General features: G+C 40.5%; 1 protein-coding gene across 5 annotated transcripts; it reads left to right on the top strand.

The window, feature by feature from the left end:
- Nucleotides 1-572: 572 nt before the first annotated feature.
- rc3h2 (ring finger and CCCH-type domains 2) lies at nt 573-27,471 on the top strand. 5 transcript variants are annotated; one of them, XM_032539014.1, is made up of 20 exons: nt 573-1,096; nt 9,430-9,758; nt 9,839-9,956; nt 10,559-10,810; nt 11,476-11,651; nt 13,136-13,336; nt 13,537-13,669; nt 14,519-14,637; nt 16,033-16,145; nt 16,578-16,892; nt 17,261-17,463; nt 17,578-17,891; nt 17,987-18,133; nt 19,876-20,013; nt 21,204-21,368; nt 21,496-21,760; nt 22,504-22,588; nt 23,158-23,380; nt 23,577-23,740; nt 23,859-27,471. In XM_032539014.1, the coding sequence occupies exons 2-20, from the start codon at nt 9,528-9,530 to the stop codon at nt 24,004-24,006; spliced, it is 3,510 nt and encodes a 1,169-aa protein (XP_032394905.1). In that variant the 5' UTR covers nt 573-1,096; nt 9,430-9,527; the 3' UTR covers nt 24,007-27,471. The 5 variants fall into 5 exon arrangements, with proteins under 5 accessions (XP_032394905.1, XP_032394907.1, XP_032394908.1 ...); XM_032539016.1 differs by having other exon boundaries at nt 575-1,096; nt 17,581-17,891; XM_032539017.1 differs by having other exon boundaries at nt 577-1,096; nt 10,577-10,810.

Genomic DNA, 27,471 nt, shown 5'->3' with positions numbered 1-27,471 from the left:
AAATTCTTTTGAGATGTGAGACTAAATCCATTATAGTGTACAGGATGAGGCTATCCAACTAATAGGATTAACCTCAGTACATATTTATTAACAATGCAGTGCATAAACCAGTATCGTAGCCTATAAAAAGGGTATCTCAATATAAAATAACTACATTTTACATAAAATACATTTGAATATATTCACATAAGACTGACTTTAGTAAGGCCACTATCAAATCTTGTAGCAGCATAATAATAACAACAAAAACTCTGATTTAAAGTTAATTTTTGTTTTTGTATGCCTTTGCAAAGAGTTGATAGCTTATTAAACACACGTAGCCTACATGGTTAGGTTTTGGGAGATTAAATATTAGGCCATAAATAATGGGGAAGGGAAAAAAAAGTTCAGGCATGTTTTTTCTTCCGCTACTCCACTTCTGTAAAGGTAGGTCTGCAATAAGCGAGCGGGAACTGCGTGTGTCTGTATGAACTTCCTCTTGACAGGCGCACTTGTCGAAGCGCATCCTCTGCCGGTCTGTTCCTTTAAAACCAGAGAGCCCACGCCTCGAAAAGCGGCTTGTTCCGGCTTTGCCACTTTACATCTTTTTATCCTTGCTCACTAGATTCAAATAGTACCCCACGCCGTATCTCCGACAATTACGCACTAGATTTTTTGTTGAACGGTCCGAGGCTGAACAAAACCGCGTCTCGGGCTGAGTAGGATGCATGATGCGTACAGCGGTGCAGCAGCTCAGAGCTTGTGCAGCCCGGTGGTGAGACGGAGAGGCTGTTCAGGCACCATCACCGGCGGAGCGATACCACCATCTCCTCTCAGCCCCGGTTTGTAAAACTGAGAGTGTGTGGCTCACTGTACCTGAGCGAATGTGCCCGTCTTGTACAATCGAAAAGGGGGGCAGAGGATCACAACTAAACCAAGGGACCTGTCTCTAATGCTCTGAAATGCAGAGCCATATCGCCCTCGCCTCAAGAATTATCTCCCTGCGCTGGCTGCTGCGGTTGTTTTGCAACTGATGAAGATTTTCATTTTCATTTTGATGCGCTTCTGTGGATGTCTTTGAATATGTTTATTCTGGTGCTCTGTTGTAGTGCGTGAGGTAAGTGACTTATCCAGAGGTGCGCGCTACTTTCTCATGCTCCTCAAATCGAGATTTTGTTTCATTTGTGCAAAGCATTTGGCAATTTGATGTCAGATTAGGACACTTTTCTCATTTAGCAGCAACAGATTTCAGAAATCCTATCATTAGACCTGGAACTATTCGGCTACAAGCTCATCATCAATTCCTGCAACTGGTGCTGATGGAATATTATAATAAGGCTGGTTGTATTGGAATTGTGGGCCCATTAGCTCATAGCCATATACGAATGCCAACCAGGTGTTTGTAGAAAGAGTTGCAGCAGGCATTGCATGCTGTAAAGCAACATGCATTTGTAGATATGCTGCTGCAATGGTGGAGACTAGTTGATGTTACTCTTCCAGGCGTGATGATAGGCGTTTGCACAGATGTGACATTCACTGTTGCTCTCAAAAGGACTCCTGAGCAGCAGCAGAGCAGTTTCCAAGTCCAGGTGTTGCAGATTATTTAGCCTTTAGTCTGACATTATAATGTTTAGGTATTGAGCAGCCTGTTGTGTTGGAGGTTACTCAATAACTTGCTGATTTGCAACTAAGTAACCTGATCTTCTAGCAATATTATCCAAGACTGCAACAAACTAAGATTGCATAACTCTTGGGTGCTTCTGTCACTGCAGACATTTTACTGGCAAAATAGTGCATATGCTTATATTACATGTGCTGTATAATACAGCAGTTTATGAGCTGTATAGTTGCCCTGCCTACCATACATTCACTACCCCCACACACTGTGACGACAGGCCTAATGAATAAATAATCACACAGACCCACATACCCCCACTGTACACTCAAAAACAAGTGAGCAGACATGAAACAACTGTAGTTATGCTGTGATGAATGAAATAAATAGATACCACATAATAAATAAATTATAGAAAGAAACATTTCAAATGAATACCACAAGAAAACTAGCTGCTCTGCCACCATTATAACCTTGTATTACATTTTTTTTTCTCAAAATGTTTAAATGAATACCAAAATATTGGGATTTTTTTTGTCAGACTGCAAGTGCATTTTGTTAGTTATACTTCCCAGAATGTATACCAGAGTTTGTGTGCCTGTTGAATCTTTTTAGTGTGTTGCTTTCACTTGATGATAGGCGCTGCCCCTTAACCGCCGAAATTGTGTGTGTGTGTGTGTGTGTGTGTGTGTGTGTGTGTGTGTGTGTGTGTGTGTGTGTGTGTGTGTGTGAGAGAGAGTAGTAAAGCCAGATTATTGGTGTTTTCCAATATATATACATATTGAAATTAAGATAATTCACAAAATCACACACACACGCACACACACACACAGAGACCACATGGAATGTTCTAATTCAGGGGCAATGGTGACAGTGAGAAGGAGTCCTCATATTACTTCAGATTCCGTTCCCTCAGGTCCAACTCATGCGCTGTGGCAGTGTGTTTGTGTGTGTGTGTGTGTGTGTGTGTGTGTGTGTGTGTATGTGTCCATCCAGCCATTTATTATTTCTTGTGTGGTTGTATGCGTGTGTGTGTGCACATAATATCAGAAAGGTTTTTGGATGATATGAGCATGACTGTTTTTCCATCAGATGATGTATTGCTTGCTCAACCACACTGAGACAGCTCATCCATGCTTGCTGCTACTGATTGTTGTGGATCGATTAACTGGTCAAATGTCTAACTTTTAGATTCTTTATTTAAAAAATGGCTTGCCTTTATTTGGTAGTTGATAAATAAGATTGGCAAGAGAGAGAACGAGGGGATGACATGCAACACAGATCCTCGTGTCAGAATGTGTTTTAAACCACCAGGGCATGCCGAGGCCCCAAAACAAATAGCTGTCAGAGTAGTAGTAATTCATGATGTCAGTTTGTCAAACACATCATAAGAGCTTAGTAAGTTTCCCATTTTGTATTTCAATCAGAAGAGACAAGTCAATGAAGGAAAGATGAATATTTATTATAACAAATAGATATTTCTTGGCAGAAAGTCTTTGGCACTTCGAGTCTAAACAGAGATTTGTAACGCAGTGGGGTCTGCCCTGGAGTCCAGACACTGGTGGTTGTGGTGGCTGATTATTCTGTTGTCTAGGCTGATGGAGCGGATGGAGCTAAAGAATCTGCAAAGACTGGCGGTGATTGGGAGGTCAAGGGGCCCATTGCCATTGGAATGATTTGCACTGAAATGACAGCTGACAACAACTGAGAGGGGAACAGATTTAAATGGCGTAACAGCTGTAAACATTCCATGTTTAGCAGCATGAATGTACTAAAGGAAGAGAGAGAATCATATTCAAACGAGGCAGCAGCAGGATGATAGGCTTACATTGTAAGTGTGTCACTGAGCTATTGGATAGATGAGATCAGCTGATGTGACCAGCTGAAGAGAGCAGAACAGGACAGAAAGGAAAAATGAGTGTGCACCAAGGGGGTAAGCCTCTCGTCACAAAGCATAGCTCCTATGGCGATGTTTTGATGCTAACAAGCCATCTCCCGCCGTTAGCATCCCATTGACTGACATTCATTTTGACGTCACTTTGACAGCGAATAACTTTAAAATCTTCTAAAGAAACACGATAATGTATATAAGTCTCTCTGTTACCTTGTAGGTCACGTTATGGCTCCGTGGCAGACGTTTCTGTAAAAATTGAGTGTGTCACAACCACGCATAGTAGAGGAATTACCGAACAGTACAGTATAAGAAAGGTTTAATTACTAATGTTAACTTTAGCATTTTTAGTTAGCAATAATTAGCCTGTGCCTATGTTATCTCCGTCTCTGCAAGATTTGGAATGATTGAGATTTCTCTTGGCACAGCTACCAGAAGACTTACAACTCTCAGACAGGTTGCTCATGTCTTCAAGCTCAGTTGGAGGCTGCGCAGTAACACTCAGCTATCACCAGAAAAGAGCTTCCAATAGCCTTCACTAGTCTCCGTCCAGTGCAACGGGACCTATTGGTCCATTCCTTTAACTGTCTATGGTGTGCACGTGTGTGAGGATTAAATTTAGATGCGTGAAAAATAAAGAAGACCTAAGCATGCAAAAGTATAGCCTTCCTGACTGAATATTTGCTTATGCTTCTTATGTATACTATACTTACTTATGCTTCTCATGCTATAGCTTCATAAACCGATTATTGTCTGGCTATCATTGCTCTGCATTCCGCATAACACAGAACCTATTAGTTACTTTCTCTATACACAGGTTAATGTGGCGCTTCTGTCCCTGATGTGTCTCTCTACAGATACTGGGGTGCAATAGAGGTAACTGTGCCAGCTCACTCCACTGGGCCTACAGAAATACTCAAACTGGAGTTGCACAATGAGTGACAGTTAAATGTCATAATGACACAGCAGCACAATCAGAAACCAAAGCAACATACACACACATGTAAATGTGCTGTATTTATATAGCGCTTTTCCAGTCTTAACAACTGCTCAAAGCGCTTTTACATCTACAGGGAACATTCACCATTCACACACATTCAGACACTGTGGCCGGGGCTGTCGTACAAGGTGCCACCTGCTCATCAGATAAACATTCACACACATTCACACTCCGATGTGCAGCGCCGGGGGTAACTCGGGGTTCAATGTCTTGCCCAAGGACACTTCGACAATGACTGCAGGGGTGGGGATCAAACCACCAACCTCCCGATTGGCAGGCAACCGCTCTACCACTGAGCCACAGCCGCCCCTTAAGTGTTAAGTGTGACAACCCCATACACACAGCAACATCAATCCATCATTACTACATGCCTAGTCTTGCTTTGCATGAATTTCCTCCACATGCCACATATTCTGGTTCACTGGAATTTCTTTAAACCAATCACAATCATCATGGGCGGCGCTAAGCTCCGCACGGAGCTAGACTCCGGAAGGAGCTTGTTTTGGTGGAACATGTGTAAATCCAAAAGTTGTTTTAGTCGTGCTAGAAAAAACTCAGATTGGACAGATAGTTTAGTTGTCTCAATGTACCATGCAGAGATCTGAGGAACAGTTAACCATAGTCCTAGAGTGTGTACTACCATAGTACTTAGATGAGCCTCCCATTGGCTGACTGTTATATTCTGCTTCCTTGTATTCTCCCTTTCAGTTCCGATGCTGTTGTCAGAGTCCCTGTTTCTGTGGGAGACGGCCATGAGAAGTAGGAGTGGGCGAAAAATTGATATAGCATAGTATCGCAATATTTTTCTTATCCATGCTGCATTGATATACAGTCTCTAAGTATCCATCTTTTGTTATATAAATTGCACATTATCATCTTTTTTTGGTACTAGAATAATGAAACTCAATTGCTTTTTCGATCCACTGGTGGTGCTCACAAATTAATAACAAAATGGAAGTGAGATGAACGGAGAAATGTATCTTTTTAGATAAAACTAATTTAAAGTTGGAAAAATTTAATGAATTGCAATATATCACAGAATTTTGATATTGTTCAAAATTGCTATAATATACATAAGTATTGTGATAATATCGTATCACAGAGCCTCTGAGGATTCCAACCCCTAATTGCAAGGACTCAAACTCACAAACATGTCATGCTAATGAAAACTGTGCTATCATTGCACAATAGCCATGTGAAAGATATTTACCTGATATTTTGTAGGCCCTGTAGTGATATTAGCCTGTGACAGCATTAGTCTACCTGATTTATTTCTACCTGACCTTTTGCTGGCAATGGGAGAACATCAACCTTTCCCCTTGTAGTTATAATCTCCAAGATCTCTGTTCTGTTCTCTTTGGTGGCACCTATGGCTATAGCAGTAATTGCAGGTGTGTTTTTGATCTCACGTCACGTAGACCCAAACAGTGTCCTGTCTGACAGAACAACCACTGCTGGGTGATGGAAAAGAAACCTAGTTCATAATACTGTGCATGTAAGGGCTTTCATCAGTAGGCCATTGGCTCAATCACCCGTGTTACCTCATCCGACGATAGATAGTGACTTAAGTCTCATTGTAAGCCTAAACCGAAGTCCAAATACCCTTGAAAAGTGAGAATTTACCAAATATCGTCCTATTTTGAAAATGTTCTTACCTCAATGTTCTGAAAATCACTCTGTAGAGGCAATTTCTCTCTTTCTGTTTCACTCTGTCTTCATGAGACATGCCAAAGGAAACTCCAGATGCCCTCCCCCACACAGAGGGGGCCAAGTGAGGACTCGCTGTCCTGAGCCAGATGATAGCTCGCCAACTGTGGCTGTAAAGACACAATGTACTTCTCATCCTCCACTCAGTAGAGTGGGTGGATCAACTGGCCACTGCTTAAGTCTATGAAGCCTTCCTTCAACAATTTAGGGATGTTTTGAATATGTGGTGTGTTGAGAATGGCATATCCTCAAGTTTTTCTACACTAAAAACCACACAACCTGAATTGCAGGCATGAAATAATAAAAACAGAGCTCATGGGTCCATTTCCTCATCAGTCAGGGAGAGGAGCCTGAAGAGGAAGTTGAGGTCTCCTATCACACAAACAGACTTATTCATGTAGGGGCTTTTTGTGTGTGGCATACTTGCATGGGCCTACATACACGAGTAATGGTCCATTCATGCAAGTAATTGAAGTCTTATGTGCATCATGTTATTATGAACTCGCCATGTGTTGTGAGCTACTTATGCATATCATGAATTTAATTGCGGTGATACAATGCACCGACTTGAATCCAGCCATGTGTGCAGGAATCATTTCTGCACAGAGAGACAGGCAGGGTAAGAGTATAGCACAAACTCAGTCCAGTCCTCGTATATTCTGCCAGGGACTCTGTAAAAAAAAAACAGGATAGAGCAGTTGTTAGAACAGGAACAGGTGGCTGTCAACGTGACTACAGCCAGTGAATCACGGGAGCAGTTTCCCCCAGAGTTTGCACCACTCGCTAATCTGCGCACACCCAGAGGAAGAGAGTTTTGTTCGGGCCCACACGCCATGATAAAGCTTCCCATCTTCATCGTCTCCAAACTTCGCCTGAATCCCTTTCCTCAATCGAGCATTCCGTCACTGTTACTCAGACGGTGGTTCGGCAGTTTGTGGGCTAGACCAGTTATATTTGGGCTCCTCGCGGAAGGAAATATGAATCGCGAGGACAGAGCGGAGCTGTCCACGCGGCCAGGGGGTCACCGCGCGCTGTGGGCAGTTTGGAAGGTGCGTAAAAAACTGGCATTATAACTCTCTACTTATGATTAAAATCATATTAAAATGCATGTTGTTGTGAAGTCCTGGGTGTATGGGTATACTTTTTCCATAAGACTGCCAGCATGTTCATATATTTTGAGACATGTGATCAATGTATTTGTCATAAAAGTTTTTTTTTTTTCAAATGTTGGAGGGGATTTTGCGCACATGTTGATATGGCTCCACAGGCTCTCAGAATCACACACACACACACACACACACACACACACACACACACACACACGCGCACACACACTGTTTGCAGAATATTTACCAAAACTGGTAGTCAGTTAGTGAGTTCCTTTGTCCTAGGACAATATTCTCCTTTATACTCTAACTCTGTGTGTGTGTGCGTGTGTGTGTTATTTCACTGTATCTCTTAACCTAGTTGAACAGATTTTTTTTTCCATTTTAACCTGTTCTGTGTGGACACCAGCTGTTATTTTCATGAGCAGTTTGAACAGATGAAACAGACTCTAAAAGCAACAGGTTGTTGGCTGTTTGCACGCTGAGTGTAAAACACTTTGTATTATGGAGTCAAAAGGATGTTTTTTTATGTTTGTGTGCATTTTATGAAAGGTTTTCCTTTTGGTTAATTTGATGATGGATCAAATAGCATACAGGAGGTCATGAAAAGTAGAAACAAAATGGATTGTACAGCGCTGTTGCTAATAATAACAACCTTTGCTGGTATTTATATATTTTCAATAAACTACAAAGTTGAAGATTTGAGTAAAAGTGACAAGAAATTAGAAAGTTTACAATCTTAGTAAAGCATGAAGGGAGCCGATTTAGATCTTATATCTGTCTATGCATTTGTTCGTTCAGTGGATCCTTTGTCGTACCCATTATTGCTTTTTTCCCCACTTTATTAGCATCTCCTTCCATGGATGTTTACGCTTTGATGCTACTCTAAATAAGCTCTAAAAAGTAGTGCTGTGGATCTTCATTTCAGCTTGTCTGTCTGACTGTGTGGCATTGTGCCCAGGTCAATACAGTCTTGCAAACTGCTCACCAAAATAAAAGATGTTTGGGAACATTTGACATAAACAAAAACTATGGCCTATAATTGTCTCCACCGGTATTGTAATCTGTGAGTCACTATGAGTAATCTATTACTCTATGCATTCTAGAAAAGAAAACAACTCAAATATTTGGTTTACTGTAATTTAATTAAGTGTTATAAAATACATTTTGTTTTTCTACAAACTTGTATTGTTATTGTGATCTTGTATAATTGGTGTCCCATCCAAGTTGGAAATGAGATGAGAGAAATATAGACCTGGACTTAATACTGTGCAAATTATTTTCACAGAAGGCCTTTTAATGTAAAATGTGTGGCGACTTGGCAATTTGTTATTTTAGGAGAGGGAGAGCGCTTTTATTGCCTACATCAGATTAAATAAATGTATGGCTTTTATGGCGAGCGAGGCTGTATTTATCTCAGCTCAGTGCTAATGATATGTATGCTACTCATTTAATTGCTGGACATCATTTCATTGTCTTTTAGCTTTTACAAAGTGCTTACCACTTACTATCTGCATATCTTTGTATGAATTGTATATTTCTAATGTAGATCCTATAGTTTTTGTCTAGTTCATAACACATCATAGAAAAAGTGTTGCTGATATTTAAAGCTATGGTGGCAGGCGACAAATCTTTTATGGCAAGCAGCTGAATATAAATACACACACAGTGTGCACATGCACATAATGCATTCTAATGGGCACTATAACAAAATCATTACAATGTAAGTTGTAATTGTGAAGGTTTCACATTCTTCTATTTTCATCCCGTTATTTAAATTTAATTTTTGCAAATTCCATAGTGTAATGCTTTTCGTTTGTAGTGTAGCTATAATTTAAGTTATGTTATTGTAATGACAAGCACACTGTGGTGATTCTTAATATGTTGAGTCATGGCATGTGATGGATTATTTAAAGTTCTCTACTAGGACAGGTTAGTGCTGAACCAATTTGTTGATTAATGGAGTAGTAAACTGTCAGAATCAGCTTTTCAAAATTTTGTTCAAAGTGGTTTTTATTATTTACTAATTGGTTATATACATATTAGTGTAGCTCTACATTTTTACAGTAATGTGTCAGCATGTGTCTTTACCAAATCACTGCTGCATAACTTTATGTCCTATTCCTCGCAGTTATCGTCGGCACTGGCGAGCCGGAGCTGTTGTCGGGGCTCGTTGACATGCATTCCCCCTGAGCTCAGCGACGCCTCCCTCGGTGGTGTGGTGTCAGGATGCCAGTGCAGGCGGCCCAGTGGACAGAGTTCCTGTCCTGTCCCATCTGCTACAATGAGTTTGACAGCAGCGGCCACCAGCCCATCAGCCTGGGCTGTTCCCACACTGTGTGTAAGACCTGCCTACACAAACTGCACCGCAAGGCCTGCCCCTTTGATCAGACGCCAATCAGCACCGATATCGACCTGCTGCCAGTCAACTGTGCCCTGCTGCAGCTGGTTGGTGCTCAGGTGAGTTGAAAGGAAGTAATTGTCAAAACATTCCTTGGGTGTATTATGTCTTGTGTGTGCTCATGACATGTGTGTCTCAGGTCCCAGATGTGCAGCTCGTGAGCCTGAGCAGTGCAGCAGAAGTTGAGAACTACGAGGTGTGCAAGGTGTGCGTGGAAGAGCTGGCTCTTTACCTAAAACCTATCAGCGGAGCAAAAGGTTTGTTTGTGTATGTGTGGAGTTCTGTATGCCTGATTTTGTGTGTTAAATGGTACACTTTAGAGTTTCAGACTTGTGGACATCTGTGAAAAAGAATGAAACCCTTCATACTGAATTTGCGTGGGCTGTAGTTAAGCTGCCTTTGCAACTTGGCTTTCATGTTTCTCACACTTCTCATGATGCCTGAAAGCTGTATTTGTATGGCAGTGAGAGATTGTTCAGCTCTATGTGTAACCAGACAAGAAAGATTTACTTCAGTGAAATTGACCAGTTTTTTTTCAGTTATTCGATCAGACAATTCTGGGTGACGGTGCTGTTGTAGCATTCATTGTTTTGGCGAATTATTACCCAAATTATCATTTGGGTAATTTACACTTTGTTGTGCTCTGGTTCTCTAAGAATTACAAACCTCTGGTGGGAGATTAGATGCATGGTGAACATTATCCATTCCATGAAGAGGCTTTAAATCCACAAACAGAGCTGGTTGTAACAGATTTTAACAAAAAGTTCATTTAAGACTAAATCAATTACATGAATAAAAAAAGGACTCATAACTAAAGTAAATGCTGCAATTGTGAAGTTCCACATTTTTTTTACCACAGAGCTGTCACCATTTGCAGGTGTGGCGAATCTGAGTCCGAGCGTGCTCAGCCGGCCAATGCAGAGGAAGCTGGTGACCTTGGTGAACTGCCAGCTGGTGGAGGAGGAGGGCCGTGTGCGGGCAGTGCGGGCAGGCCGGTCGCTGGGGGAACGAACGGTAACCGAGCTCATCCTGCAACACCAGAACCCCCAGCAGCTCTCTGCCAACCTGTGGGCAGCAGTGAGAGCGCGGGGCTGCCAGTTCCTGGGACCTGGTGGGTGTGACTGACATACAGCATACACCCTTCAGTGACATCAACTTCTTGCTACAATACATAGATGTGTGAGGCAAGGCAGTACATGTGATTTGTAAGACATTTGAATGTAACAAATGAATTTTTAGGCAGATAACATCTGTGTCTAAAGGTGATGCATGCTGTTAATTCATTTAAAAGATGTCACTTGATGCTGATTTTTGTAGCCTGTAAAATGTATAGGTGCAGTGTGACAGGTTTGACAACAACAAAGGGTCATCTTGCTTTTCTTTCTTTCTTGTATAGATAACCTTTAAATACAAAGAATATAATTTACACTAGCATTACAGTATTGTTAATTTTTACATTGCTTGATTTGGATATTTTTGCTGTAATGATTTAATGTAATTTGTTTGCATTTTAAATTGCCTGTTTACAGTAGATTGCCTCATCAAACTGACTGCAGGTGCTGGTACCCGGTGTCCTGTGATGATTACTTATAGATTAGATTCTGACTGGGACACTGTTTTTCTTCATGATAACAGAATTACTTTCTGAAGACACTTGTTTCTAAGATGGTTGTTAGATTGATATGTTGATTCAAATATGTATTGTATTCTCACCTCCTCCCACCAATCTCACCTCTCCCTGCCATCTGCTTTATCCCTACATCGCTTCCTCAACAGCTATGCAAGAAGATGCTCTGAAGCTAGTTTTACTGGCTCTGGAGGACGGCTCAGCTTTGTCCAGGAAGGTGTTGGTATTGTTCGTAGTCCAAAAACTAGAAGCTCGGTTCCCCCAGGCCTCCAAAACCAGCATAGGGCACGTGGTGCAGCTTCTCTACAGGGCTTCCTGCTTCAAGGTACGTGCAACATGAATGAGCATACACACATAGAAACACATCAAACACATACATTTGTGCACATGCACTGACATGTGAGCAAACTGCACTTAAAAGCTTCATGAAAAAAATAAGCTAACCACAGCTCTTTGAAATGTAATATACAAACTGAACAAAAGAACCTCAGTTTGCGCGCCCAAAGAACCCCCCCATAATAATGCCCTATTAAAAGAAGGGTTTTAAAAAAGATTTCTTTTTCCACCCAAATATTTTTTATGCAGAGATAGTGCTTCAAATGAAAACCTTTTTATGTCAGCAGTTTTCCAAAACTTTTATTTTTGTCAGTTTACATATAATGACAATGACAATGACAAGTCGAAACATCAAAATTAAGGCTTACAAACATACTTCGAGAAGCCCATAAATAATGTAGCTTTCTACTTAATAAACTCAAAATTAGTCAAAGTGTTAGAGTGTGTTTCGAAAAAAACCTTTTAAAATGTGGATTGAGCTCTAAGCAAGACCCTGTCTGACATTAAAGTATTATAATCATAACTGTATACGTAGTTTCCCCAAAATGGTATCGTATATTGCTAAAACCCCTATCGGAAGAGGACTAAGACTGTGGATAATTTTTTTGCATGCGTGCGTGTATTTTCTGTGCTGTTTTTTGATTCGACATTGCTGGTAGGGGAAATGGCTATTTCCCGGTAAAAGAGTTATATTTGCTTTTGTTCCCCCCCCCTTGGGGAAGGACAGACCCAGATAAAGATAGTGAATAAAAAGAGAGAAAAAAACACAGGATGGACAGACCCAAAGCTCCAAATTTTTGGGAAATTGATTTTTTTGGTTTGTGATTTGACTGTTGAAAGATTTGAAGTGTAAGCACTGTTTGTGTGTGTGGTGTCGATGGATTTGCCTAGGGCAATTCTGAGCAGGGGGAAAAATCTTTGTCTATTAAATTTTGGTTTTTGTGGTCTAAAGACACCATATACAAACGTCGATTGGTCTAAAAATTTGGTTAATTATTGGAAATTAAAAGGCTCTTAGCACCCAATCCAAAATGTTTTTTTTAAAGGAAAAAGTCACCTAAAAATGAATATTCATAATACCATCAACTATTCCAGTGTCACTGGTTAACGCTGTAATGTAATACACACTACGACGCAGCGGGCCCTGGTTTGACTCTGACCTGCGGCCCTTTGCTGCATGTCATTCTCCCCTTTCTCTCCCCTTTCATGGTTTCAGCTGTCCTGTCAAATAAAGGCCTAAAAATGCCCAAAGAAGAATCTAGCTTTTCATGCTAAATGTACAGTTATCAGTCAGTTTCATTTTGGGGTGAAGTGAAAGATTATTTTATTAGTTCTGAATCTGTATCAAGGACAAAGGTCTTACAAAAGATAACAACCCGTACATACCCTCGTTCTCTTCCTCATCTTTCTTCACACTCTCCTGTCTCTCAATTCCCCCCCTTTCTCATTCTCTCTCCGTCCATCGTCTGTCAGGTGACTAAGCGTGATGAAGACTCCTCACTGATGCAGCTGAAAGAAGAGTTTCGAACGTATGAAGCTCTGCGGAGAGAGCATGACGCTCAGATCGTCCACATCGCCATGGAGGCGGGCCTACGAATTTCACCTGAGCAGTGGTCTTCTCTGCTGTATGGAGACCTGGTCCACAAGTCACATATGCAGTCTATTATTGACAAGGTGCCAGTATGATTAATATGCCAGTTAGGCTGTCATTCCACTTGCCATATATGTTTCAGTATTCATTATTGATTAATTCAGTTTTTTAAAATTTCACATGTTGTGTAAAACAAGCCTCTAGAGAACGAAGGCACAATACAATATACATTTGTCTATTCTTTCTTTTTTTTTGTAAAACTCACTTCTATCTTCTGCTCCAGTTGCAGTCTCCAGAGTCATTTGCAAAGAGCGTTCAGGAGCTGACGATCGTTTTGCAGAGGACGGGAGACCCGGCCAACCTCACCAGCCTTAGACCACACCTAGAGCTACTAGCCAACATAGACCACAACCCAGGTATGTTTAACTGTATTCATCTGAATGCATGCAAATGAGTCTGAATTATTCACACTTCTTAGAATAAAAGGGCTTGTTCTGTTACACAAAGATCATTAATGAGATTGAAAAGTGAAGAAAATGGGCACGCTGTGGCACTCACATACCAAAATACAATTAACAAGTGTTCAATATTTACTTATTTTTTAAAGTACAATGACAAACAGGGTGTTCGAGTTTAAAATAAGACACTCAGAAATGTATTGTTAATTGTAGTTTCTTGGTTAAACTTAATTATTGTATTGTCATGAAACAACTATTGGATGGTTTGCCATGTCATGTAGCCCCTCTGGTCAAATTTGTCTAGTAGATTACTTTGTATAATGAGCAAATACCTGCAAAACTACATTTTGATCAGCTTTAGCTGTACTTTGTGTTAAGTGCTATTTAGCAAACATTAGGATGCTAACATGCTAAACTAACATGGTGAACATGGTAAACCACCACCTAAACATAGGCATGTTATAGCATTGTCATTGTGAGCAGCATGTTAGCATGCTAATGTTAGAGTTTAGCTCAAAGCACTGCAGTGTTTTAACCTTTATTCATACGGGGGGCACCATCATATACTGTACATATTCTTCTTCTGTTGCCTTTTTTGTAAGCATACTGTATAATGGATATAATGACAAAAGTGAGTGTGCCTTGTACGTCAGCTAGAGAGTTTGCCCTGATTTAATGGTATCAGGATGTCTAATCTCAATTTATGTCGGATACATGTAAAATTCTGTCTAGGTCTTAGCCTTTATGAGACCCTGTACAGTGATACAAATCTCTTCTTAACAGACTCTGTTATTGATCTGTGTGCAGATGCCCCGGCACCATCATGGGAGGAGTTGGAAAGTGTGATGCTGGCTGTGAAGATGGTGGTTCATGGGCTAGTGGAATTCATACAGAACTTTAGCAAGAAGAGCCACGATGCTCCCCAGGTACACTGATAGGACGCGGTTGTAACAGTTATGTTACTTAAAATAGACTACAGAACAATGCAAGAAATGTGAGGAGCTGAAGGAAACTTGGGAGATGCAGATAAAGATTCATAAATACAGAGAGAAAAACAGATATTGGATGGAAAGCAGCGCAAGCTCCAATTATGATGAAATCTGATTCTGTTTGGTTGTGATTTTGACTGTTGAGCAGATTTGTAAGTGATACAGCAGCTGTTTGTGTGTGTTGGTGTCGTATGATGATTGCTCATAGGGCAGATTCTGAGCAGGGGGGAATCCCTTTGTCTGATCTGAATTTGAGTTTGTGAGTCTGAAGACACCATATACGAACAGTCTGACTGGTTGGTAAATTTGGTTACATTTATTTAGAAAATTACAAGGATGACTCTTAGCATCCCGTACCAAAATACTTTTTGTGAGGAATAAGTCACCTCAAAATTAATATTTCCTTACACCATTAGCTATTCCAGTGTCGCTGTAATGTAATACACACTGAGGGCAAAATGCCAACAAGTTCTGCACCATTTTCATTTTTGAAAAGTACATTATAAGTAGATACTCTCAGATAACAAATCAGATTTTCTGCCCAAATAAACAAATACTTTTCTTGAATACAATAAAGCTGGAGCAAAGTAGCTGAAGGTAATGTGGGAGATCATAAACATAATATGTGCTCAGTGGAAAAGTGAAGAAAAGTAAAGTGGATAAGTACTACTTACTCACTACATATCTTCAAGAACTCAATATAATCCCTTCTCAAAACATCAGTCAGTATCAGCTATTGTCAAACAATAAACAGACAATTAAGTTTTAAACAAAAATAAAATACCAGAGGTCCAGACACAGATTATTGAAAGCTATATTATGAGTAGGCCTACAATCCGAATATATATAGTTCTCATTTTGTGTTTTGGCTTTTTTAATACAGCCACAATAAAAACACTTTGTGTACCACAAAGGTGGTTAGATAGGTCAAATATCATGTTGTTTTTATTTTTATGGTGTTCTGTCCACACCTGTCTGTGGGGTTTGATGTATGACATCATTAAATTAATGTCTTTGACATTTGTTTGACATTCATCTTGAAATTTTGAGACTTTTCTCTTTCAACATCTACAGTAATGAGTTGTAACAGTCTGCAAAACAACATTGAATCACCATGCATGTAGTTAATAAGGGGTTAGGAGTAAACATTAACTAACATCTTGACATGGACTTTACACTTATAACTGATCATTAGTATCACCCACTTTTTATGATAACTATCACAACTTACAACTTTAGACTAAGAGCCATACATTAATCTTATTATCAAAGTCTTGCATGCATTAGTTTTTATTTTACAGTTAATGTGCATTGTATCTGTGCATTTTGCAGCCTCAGGCCAACAGCAAGTACAAGACCAGCATGTGCCGAGACCTTCGTCAGCAGGGAGGCTGTCCCAGAGGAACCAACTGTACATTTGCACACACACAGGATGAGCTGGAGAAGTGAGTGCATGCTCAAATATACTCTGAAAGACTCACTGTATGCAAGATAGAAAAGTTTGCATTTCTAGTTACTACTACTATTAACTAAAATATCTGTATATGAGGAAGAATCTTAAATTGAATGAAATGAAACAAACATCTAGATTACATTAAGGGTTAGTAGCCCAAGATTCACTTACTCTGCCCTGTAAAAAAGGCCTTTAGAGTTTGTCTTCTCTCCGCTCTCCTCTGTTTCTACACAGCCTTCCCCAAGTCCCCTTTTTAATTAGATTTTATTTACCTAATCATAAATTTATTTACAAGAGGATTTACAGGAGGTCATGTGGGGATATGAAATCACAACATATTTATAAAGATGTTCTCCTTTGAGCAACAAAACATAACTCTTCCCCATTGTACTACATTTTGAGTTGTCCCTTATTCTCTTTACAGATTTAGACTGAGAAACAAGAAGAGCAGCGGCGTAGGCTGTGCCTTCCCATTAGCACCTGGGGTTATGGGTAAAACCTTCACCATGGAGGGCAGCATCCACTCAGATGTGTCCGCAGGCATGGGGCAGGGGCTCAATGGCACAGGGGAGAACACCGACTCCCTGACAGAGGGAATGCCCGGCCTGACTCACCCCCAACTGATCTCCAGAGGAGCTGACATGATGGAGGAAATGAATAGAACGGTGCCAAATGAATCCAATGATGCTAAAGGTTCCAACGGGTTAACCACCAGAAACTCATCAGGGTCCACTGAACAGTGAGTACTATTCATCAACTTATTCTCTGAGGCTTGCACATCTTCTCTTGTTGGCTTTTAACCCCATGACCAGCCTAACATTACTTCTAGTTTAGCGTTACTGTTGATGTCAAGTCAGATTGCAGTAAGTTACTAAGCAATAGAAAATAAGATATAAATGATTATTTATGTGTCAAAACGTGGTTTTGTTTTATTTGCATTTGAACGAATCTAGTCAAATACACATTTAGTCACCTAATAAGTGGATCTGCACACATTGAATATTTTGTATATGGTTTTGGGAGAGAAGTGATCTGGGGACGGTCTGACCTTAGGTATGTCCAACTCAATGTCATTCTTTCTCTTTGTGGTGTCATTCTGTCCATCAGGAAGTCCATCTCACCTCCCAGGACTCCAGTCAGCCACTCTTCAGCATCGTCTCCCTTGACAACGGTTGGGCGGGTTGATGCTGGAACTCTTATGCCCAAACATGGTCAGTTCATGCTGCGTGCACCACATCCTTCTCAGGCGTCGGAGCTGTACTATCAGGAGCCCCACTCTGCATACGAGTCACCTCATTATCAACCAAACTGTGAGTCCATTTTTAAATTAAAGCTTAAAAAAATGTGATTGTTGTCTTGGGAAAGTGCAAATCTCTTCTCTTCTATTTTCTTCTCTTCTCTTCTTTCCTCCTCCTCCTCTCCACCAGGTTCCTACTACCAATCATCTCTCCATCCTCCTCACAAACCCTGCATGGCTCGCTTTCTTCGATCCACCAACGTCCCAGAATCCTCTCTGCCACCCTCGATTGGCCCTCCATCATCTTCCTACCCCAGTGACCCTCAAGCACAACACCCACCTTCCTCCTCTTCATCGGGGTACCCACCACACCTGCCTAGAGATCGGATGGGACCTACTGCCTTCCATCACCACCCGGGGCAGCCTCAGTATGGCCCTCTGGCTCCAGCTCATGGTGTTTATGCTCCCCTCTATGACAGCAGGAGAGTATGGAGGCCTCAGGTGAGCCTTCTGATAATTATCATATAGCTGTTAATTTGATCATTCTGTAACTTGATGTAACACTGATAATGATGATTTTTTTTTATCATTAACAGCTGTACCACAGAGAGGATGCCCGGAGTAATTCTCTGCCTCCAGAGGTGCTGCATTCCTCTGTCTACCAGCCTCCACTCAGGGAGAGATTCAACTCTCTGGACAGCAACTACTGCTCCGGAGCTGAACACCGCACAGGGCTACACAGGGTGGGTCAAATAACGCAACGTCTTGGCCGCAGGGAATACTCACTCCAGACACGTAGTCGTTCAAAACCTGTATCAACTGGCTGTTAATTAGCTACAGCTCCTCCCACTTGTTTGAGTGATGTTTATTGCAACATTCATGGAAGTGCAAGCACAGCATCTATTTCCAGAGCGTAATACCTTAGAAAACTGTGAATTTTAATTATTAGGTGGCCGGACTATAAGAGAGATAATTCACTCCGTGCCATGCAATAATTAAAAGATAATGCTCTCTGCCGAAAATCTGTTTAATCAATGTTGGTTTATCTTGCATTTTAAAGATTCACTGCTTCATTCTCAGCAACATTTCCTTTCCTTCAGTTTCTCTTTTTACACCCACATATCATCTCACCTCTACCTTCCCTGCCAGCCACAGAGCTGTGGTATGTAGCTTCAACCTCCCTGTAGTCTTCCCACTTCTCACCCAAATATGTTTCTGCCTCCCCCACTCTGTTCTCTCCTTCTCACATCATCATATAGCATTATCAGTATGACTACTGCAGTTCTACAGTATATTTTACAATGCTGTCTGGCCACAATACCTGTGATAGAGCTCATTAATACTATTAATAATAATAAGACACAGTCTTGCACAACAAATGACTACTATTTATATAAATATATATATATATTTCTTTTTTAAATGTATATTTGTTTTATTTTAAACAAATAATCATTTTTTTATATTTGCAGCAATACTTTTTTCTTAGTTGTGCAGGAGAAAGCTAATATTTTATCATAGTAACACCTGTACATTGCAATGCCATGCAGTGCAGTAGTCCTGCAATGAAAATATTCAATACATTGTACCCTTTGTGTCCACTACCTGTATGTACAGTATATGGTGGGAAAGACAAACTTACATTATACAGCAAGCTAATACAAAACAACTATTGACTACAATAAGTTTTATTTTTTTAATAAACAGCTCTCTAGCTTCTAAATAAAAAGGGAATATCAGAAGCTTGACAATTTGCTTAATGCAGAATTGTGGTATTGCATTATATTGACCAGCTTTTTTATTGTTTCCACCCCAACATCTTCAGAAAGAGTTCCTATGTCTGTCCCATGTACTACACAATCTACACCAAACATGAAAAGCAATCAGAGCACCTAAAGTTGGTAACAGATTGGGAGAAGATTGATTACAAATCTGATTCAACTGAAAACTCAAAGTGCTGTATTAGTCCTGCACACAACCTCTTCTCCCACCTTCCATCAGGGAGACGGTTGCAGAGTATCCCAACGCGCACATCACGTTTTAGGGATAGTTTTTATCCTCATGTAATCAGGTTGTTGAATGATAGCGCAGCAGGAAGGAGGGCTGGGGTCTGTATTTAGTTACTTAGCCACTGTTTATTGTGGTGGTTAAATGGTTTTATGTTTTTAAACTATATTATTGTTATTGATTGTTACTGTTGACTGGTGCTGAGAGAGTGCAATAGGGCATCCCGTATTTCATTGCTGTGGTACTTGTACTAAAGTGCATATGACAATACATTTTGAACTTGAACTTGTAATGTATCTGCTGGCAGTCTGATTTGGTTCTGAATTGTAGTTGTCAATAATGGCTTCATACAGATGTGTTGGCAACCTAATGGCATCATTACTAAACTGTTAATTACATAAAAAGTTTAAGTATGTTATGATGTAAATAGTATGTTAATTATCTGTTAATTCTGTCTTGTCTAACGCTCCGTTGTCAGGATTATGGCCGTGTACCTCTCGGCTACGAGGATCTGTTCAGAAGGAAGCAGGAACAGTGGGCTCATCATCACCACCATCACAACGCCAACCGGCCCTCCCAGTCCTCCCCCATCTTCACCATTGATTTTGGAAGTGAGGTAGGAGATAAATAAGAGAGACAACATATGTATGCACATGAACACCCAAAGCCATTTAAGCATGACCATTACAACTTGCTACCATGACCAGTTTGGTAATAGTGTCACTGCAGACACCTGAAACTGAGAGTGATAAATTGTGTATTTTACCATTTTAAAAATATGTAGGATTTAGTTCTTATCCTAAAAGCTTCCACCTCAGCTGTCCCCCATTGCTATTTAAAGGGGGAGATAGTTGCTTAGCAACTGTGGAGGGAGACATCACAGCAATGCACAATTGTGGCGTATGTGCATGTGTGGGTGGGTGTGTATGTGAGTGAGAGAAAAAGAGAAAGTGAGAGGAGAGACTTTAACAAGCAGTGGCTCAGGCTTTTAGCAGAGTAAAGCTTTGTTTAACAGCACGTCAGATATGTGTTCGTGAAGATGTCTGCTTTAGAAATGAGCACGGATTGAAGAAACCACTTTTTAAGTGTTTGCGCACCGATCTCAATTTAAATTTTGATGCCTCTGCATAACAAGCATAAGCAAACAGGACCGTTGGCGAAAAACACTAGCTATTTGTTGTTTATGATATCCAGGGCTCACCACGGGGATGGCAGCAAAGTGGCAGCAAGTCAGCACTGGCAGTGACAGCATGAACTCAAATTAGTTGGCATCTAAGGCTGGCATGAGGTGTATGAGCCCTTTTAAAGGCCCCGTATTGCAAAATGTGTGATCGCCACGTCTGTTTTGATGGTAAAGCAGGCCAAGGTGCCATATAAATACTGTAAAAGCATCAAAACGCTCAATCCACAGAGAAATGCACACAGCCCGTTTTCAGAAACTGGGCCTTTAAATGAGCCGTCAGAACCTCCGTTTTGGGAGGGGGCTTAAAGAGACAGATGCTAAAAAGTAGCGTACAGACAAGATAAATACAGGTATATTCAGACAGACAGAATGAGAAAATAATTTGTTTTTTGAACATTAACACATCTAGTTCTAGTAGAAACCCCAAATCCAAGTATGAATGGGAAAATTAGCAGAGTACACCTTAAGTTTAATATTGCTTTCTCATGTGACATTGACAACCATACAGACTCACATTCAAAGCTCTGGGTAATTTAGAGCAAAAAGGATCCTATATTGCCCCATGTATTGAGCAAACAGCAGTGTGTCTCATCATCATTTTTAAATGTCTCTCTCTCTTTCAGCGTGTGGAGGGCAGTGGAGGCCAGTGTGTGGGGTGCAGGTTCAGAGGCGAGGAAAGTTTAGCGCACTACTCTCCGTGGTCCTGTGGTACCATCGGCCCCTGCCTCGGCTCCTTTGAGCCTGAAACACTCACACACACCTCGGCTCACTCCTGCTCAGAGCACTCGGTGAGACTCTTTTCACACCCAGAAGTAGGCGCAGACACACATCTGAAGAAAAATTCAATTTTTCATTTCAGTATCTCTGCAGCAGTTTATCGATGTGTTTAAAAAGCATCCATGTTTTTCTATGCAGGAGTCGGACAGCAATGCAGCCGGAGGTGGTGGCGGAGGTGGAGGCGGTGGTAGCAGCGGTGGTGTCGGGAAGCGATGGCTGCAATCCTTGGATCACTACCGGCGCTTGAAAGACGAGGACCCGATCATTCCCTTTAGTGAGGGGCCCATTATCTCCAAGTGGGGTGCCATATCCAGGGCATCTCGCACAGGCTACCACACTACCGATCCTATCCAAGCCACAGCCTGCCAGGGCAGTGCCAACACCACACCCATCAACTTCAAAGGTGAGGAGGGATAAAAGCCCTTAATTTTTCCTATGTCACCATGATAATGTGTTTTATTTGGATTTATTTTATTTAAAGCTATAATACATAGTTGATGATAATGATAACAACACTGTTGGAACATCCACATGGCGCAAGCCTTCGTGGATTGCGACCCCACCCCTCCTCCCTGCAGTTGCTAGTTGCGTTTATCTTGTTAAATCAAGGACAACACAAACAATAAAAAAGCATGATGGACTCTTCAGAAGAGGTAATTATCTTATAATGTTTATGTTCTCTTTTTCTCCAAAGCAGAACGCTGCTACTGTCCTTTCTCAGCTGTGATGTAAAACGCATCACTTGAGCTTCTGTGTGCAAAAGTCGCCAGAGGACACCATTTTTTTTTTAACATAGCCATACTGATAGAAATACAGAGAGTGGAGCTGATAGGCTTAATTAGCTTTGTATCAACTCATTTGGCAATTGCTTGAACGTAATGGACGTTCATTAATATAAAACAGTGGCGCACCATAGCTTTAATCTGTTTTTAGTTCTGTCTTGTTTATTTTAGAGTCTATATTAAAGTTGAATATCTCATCCTGTTACTATAATGCAGCTGGTTTACTATTAACTGTTCTATATCTGTAAAGCCCTTGGCAAACTGTTAATTATACACATGCATAAAACGTGACACGTTTTTTATATTATAAGGTAAATGTTGCTTTGACGTTGCCATTGTTTACCTTTTTATTTCTTTGTTCTAGATTACAACCACCACTTAGATCACAGTGACTACAGGTGGAGCTCCAGAGGATCAGACTCTTCCAGCCACTCCAGTTTCCTAGAGAGGTGTAACACGTTCACACGCACTTTTGTTTTTTATTCTTGCATCTTATTTTCCTTCGTTGAATCATGGGGAAACACACAAAATACGGAGAAATTGAAAACCATTAAAATCTTAAAGTTCACAACGTGCTACAGAAAATGATGTGAGCATGATTAAGGCAATTTCCCAGAATTGGTTACATTTCTATCTTCTAAATTCCCCCTGGGCACAAATGGAAGTTCACTACTTATTGTTCATAACACATTTGCTCTCACTCGTCCTCTCTCAACCCTCTCTCCTATCTCATTGTGCTACAGTTGTTTTCTCTCTGTGGTCCGACTAAAAATAGTGCTGCTAGCTGGTTGGTTAAAAACCCACCAGGCAGCCAAGAAACACTGATGTCTCTTATGAACATAATATTTTCCAGTTCGCTCACATGCAATTTTACTGCTCTACTGTGCCCAATTACCAAGTCATTAACACACAGTGTGTTTTATTTTATGTATATTAGATATTGATACCAAGAAATGTACAATTTGAATGTGCTAAACTTGAAAAAAGGCAACAATTCTCTGTTTCTTATGTGTTTTAGTGAGCAGCTTTGTGCGTCAGAACTTCACTGCTGTCGAACCTCAATAAGCAGCGGAGAGAAAATCGTGTCTGATCTGCAAGTCTGTCAGACCGCCTACAGCCGGGATCGGGGCCAGGGCGAGAGCGAACCGGACCCAGATCGAGACATCGAGCTCGAACTGTGCGCTCTTGACTTGGAGGATTCAGACCACCAGGACAGTCAAGTCTCCGGTTGGTATAATGATGTAAATCACACCAGAGGGATGGCGCATATAGTTAAAACACAAGTTGCAGGATTATTTCTGAAAGGATGTTTTGAAGCTAAGAGTTGAATTTCAGTCTAAACATTGTGAGTGTAACACTTCTATATTACGGTAGTGTAAATAACAATATTAACATATTCAAGTTGAACCATACCTCTTTATCATCTTTGCCTCTCAGGAGTCTTTAGACCTGGTCACCCCACAGTCTCAGGATGCTTCCCATCTCCGGCCACCACCCTGCTCCTCTCCCCTCCTCTCTTCTCCTGTGGAGGAGCAGCCCCAAACAGAGGGTTTTTCGACAGAAAAGATAGATTCTCACCTGCTTAAAAAGATGGCCTTCAGGTGAATTACCATGGTAACCGGTGTTTCACAAGATCACCCTCCCTCAGTCGACTTTGAATTTGATTTCCCTCTTTCATTCCATTCTTCCTTCCTTCCTTGCTCTCTTTTTGTTTTCCAGGAAGTCTCTGTCTCCTGGAGGGTTAGTCTCAGGAGGTCTGGGCGTTGGCAAGCTTGTGCTGCGGACTGGACCTCCTCGCCTGGGGGACACTTCCACCCGGGCTTGTCCTAAAATGCCCGGAACAGAGATGCTACTCAATGGAAGCTAAAAGGACACAAAGTCAGACAATGACCTGCGGCAAGCTAGAGCTAAGCCTACAACCAGATCCTGGTTAAAGGGAATACCGTTTGATTTGAGCCTTTATATATGTCAATTAGATGCCTAAATAAGGGTTGACAGATATGGGTCAACAGTCTGTGCTGCGCCACGTTGTAAGGGGCAAGGGAAAACACATTGTCCTGCCACCTGAGTGGAGATTTTCACCAATGTATAGCGCCACAGAGAATTTAGTGATATATTAGTAGATGCTGAACTTGCGTCCATGTTTGCTGTTTCAATCTCCGGTCACATTTAGAAGAAGGGCTGGAGATCTTACACCATCTACACCACATGGTTGCTCAATTTACATGACATTACACTCCTGATGTTTAAACATCATCTAGTCAGCATTCATCATGGCTGACAAAGACACATTTATGTTCGAAAGGCCTTTTTTCACATCATTTCACATGGTCCATCACACAGCAAAAGCCTACACAGTAGGTGCCCCTTTTCTTTGTTAATATTTTCCTTTATTTATTCTGCATGTTTTATACGTAGTGTGAATTGACAGCAGGGACTGAAATTTCCACATTTCTTACCAAATTCTGCATTTCTCTCAAAACTGAGGTTCAGTATCTGTGATAGTAAATATTACAACATCAAGTAATTTGCTACAGTAAATCATCATTTATTTTATTAAAGTTATAAATATATTTTACTGTATGTAATTGCTCTTTTGCTTTTGTCTGTTTCCTCCAAGACAGGCACTGGTTTAGAGACACGTAGCTATCAAAAGGTACATTTAACAAAAGAGTGATTATTTATCACTTTTTGTAACCTTTGAATATCTGACAATAATTGTTCAAGTTGTGTAATCTCTTTACATGTCAAGGCATTTGTTTCCGTAAGCTGCCATACATGGTAATGCCCTCACCCAGCTCAGTGCTCCTGATGTATAGCCTTTGTTGTATTGCTGCATAACACATTTTTTTTATAAGTATTCTCTGAAAAATCAAGAGATAGAGGTAATAATACTGAGAATAAAAAAAGGGGCAATGAATTGTTAATGATCATTGAAATCAGTGCAAGCCAAATAATCACTGAATGTGAGAAGGGATGACAACAAAACAAAGTTATGTAAACACGTTTCAGTCCGTACCATACTACCTTCATTAAAGGTGACTTGTACTGCATAACTAAAGAATACCAATTACCACGTTTGGTACAGAAATAGTATTTCCAGCTGTAGATGTTAGCTAATTTAGTAGATTTCTATACGAGCCACATTAATCAATCTTGAAAACTATTGTTTCATCTTTGTTTGCCTGTAGCCTTTATCTCACTGGTCTCTCTCTCTCTCTCTCGCGCACACATGCAAACATACACACACACACACACACACACAAACATGAACACAAACATGCAATACAGTGGCCTTTCTCTTTTTGGTGTTATACAGACCTACCCATTAGGCTCTACAATGACTTTTGTCCATGCCCACTGACAGAATCCTGTCATGTTTCAGAGGTGTTATCTTTCATGTGATCTCAGAAACTGGAAATCCCATTTTTGTAAGCTAATGGCATTTTCTGTGCTTTCCAGTCCGGTCACCTTTATGTACAATGTACAGTAAACAATATTCATGCATGATGTTTCAATCTGAAGCCTACATTAGTGAGGGACACCACTTCTTGTGTTTCATCACGCTGTATCTTTGTTTAACTTTTTTTAATTTCATTTTTATTTTTTAAATTTTTGTTTCTTTTTATTTGATGCATTGCTAACTTCTGTGAAGTTGTTTGTCGGGGTATTTTGTACGACGATTGTTGTTACTCTGGTTTTGTTTGCTATATTGTACATCACAGTAAATTGATCGTATTGTCTAATGTTTTCCCTGTTTTCCGGCCATCAGAAGTGCCGTCATCAGTACGCTGTCTAGTACACTGTCATTTTGTGCAGTGTTTGGCGTGTTGGCGATTTCCATACAGCCCAGCCTTGCCTCACTCCCTTTTATACAGTAGATATGAGGCATCTTACCATGTGTGGCTCTTAATGACTTTAAAAAAAAGTGTGAAAATATTAACCCATTTTACAGGATTTAAAGTCATGAGTTTGTTTACACCCTATTCTAAATCTTATTAGATTTGTGTAGAATGAGAAGAGGAGGGCTGACTAATATTTTATTCTTTCCAGGTTCCTCTTTCATTTCCTCTCACTTAAAATACTGTAACTTAAAAAAAATTTCCTCCAGATTAAAATAAAAATTAAATTTTTAGGGGAAATGCCCGAATGGGGTAGTGTGAAGATATTTTTTAACCCAATTAAATGAAATGGGATGGAAACCTTTTTTGGGGGTTCTCTCTTATCTTCCACCCAACATATGCTGGGAGAAGCAGGGAGACAAAGTGAAGAATCGGACGAAACAATTCAGTGTAATACTCTTTTGGAAACTCTCCAAATGTTTTGTAGGGTTTGTTTCTGAGATGAAAAGTTAAGAGCTGGCACAGGGATGTTGCTCATGAAATTAGCTCAGCTACCTACTGTCGCTCTACATCTGTTTACAACTTCACCTTGGAAGTCATGTAACGTCAAGTGCCACGTTGTGTACAATTTTCCTACATCTTTTCATATTCTTCAACTGTAAACTATTTGAGGAGGGAAAGGCTCAGTCGTGATACTTCTCGTGTAGTTCTGCTTTTTTTCCATTAGAGGGGGTAGATTTTGTCTTTAATTTCTCAGGGGGAAAACTTAGTTTCTCAGTAGTTTTGGGTTTTTCTATATTTATCACTTTTTAAAATTCCGTGGGAAATTTTGCCTTATTTAAATTTTGATAACCCGACCCCTTAAACCCCAAAAAAAAAATTTGTCAGAGATTATTGTTTGCCAGTGTTTAATTTTTTCCCCCTTTAAAATTTAATTTGGCTTTGCTATTTGGGTTTCCCCCCGGAAAAGGGGTGGGGGCCCAGTACTGTATGTAAAAACAGTATTGTGAGTATACGTCCAAGTGATTTTCCCTGTTTCCTTTAAAGTAATTTCCCTTTTTTTTTTTCCCCCCCCGGCCCGCCCGCAGGTGCACTGTGGCCCAACCCCCCCACCACCCCTTTCCTTGCCTCCCGCCCTCATGCAGGGAGTATGTCCCCCTTGTGATGGCGGGGGGTATGGGTGATTCTTATTTTTGATACAACACAAACCCCCGCTTTAAAGTTCCCGCACATGCCCACTGTGTGGCCACGTCAAGTGCTGAAGTTCGCTTTTACTTTTATTGTTTTTTCCATGAAAAATTTAAAACTGGTATAATAAAAGGGTTATATTTTTATTTTTACAACTTTTTTGTTAATACCAATTTTTGGGTTTTTGTGGGATTTTTTTCCTTTTGGGATTCTCGGTAAGTCCGCTTGTTTGTTTTGAATTTGAGAATTTGGTGACATTTTTTATTAGACAAGAAAGTGTCTCATTATTCTATATTTCATGG

The sequence above is a fragment of the Etheostoma spectabile genome, chromosome 16 (genome assembly GCF_008692095.1).
Source record: "Etheostoma spectabile isolate EspeVRDwgs_2016 chromosome 16, UIUC_Espe_1.0, whole genome shotgun sequence".
Taxonomy (NCBI): domain Eukaryota; kingdom Metazoa; phylum Chordata; class Actinopteri; order Perciformes; family Percidae; genus Etheostoma; species Etheostoma spectabile.
Note: the sequence above shows the minus strand (reverse complement) of the source record. Positions and strands in the feature narration are given on the sequence as shown.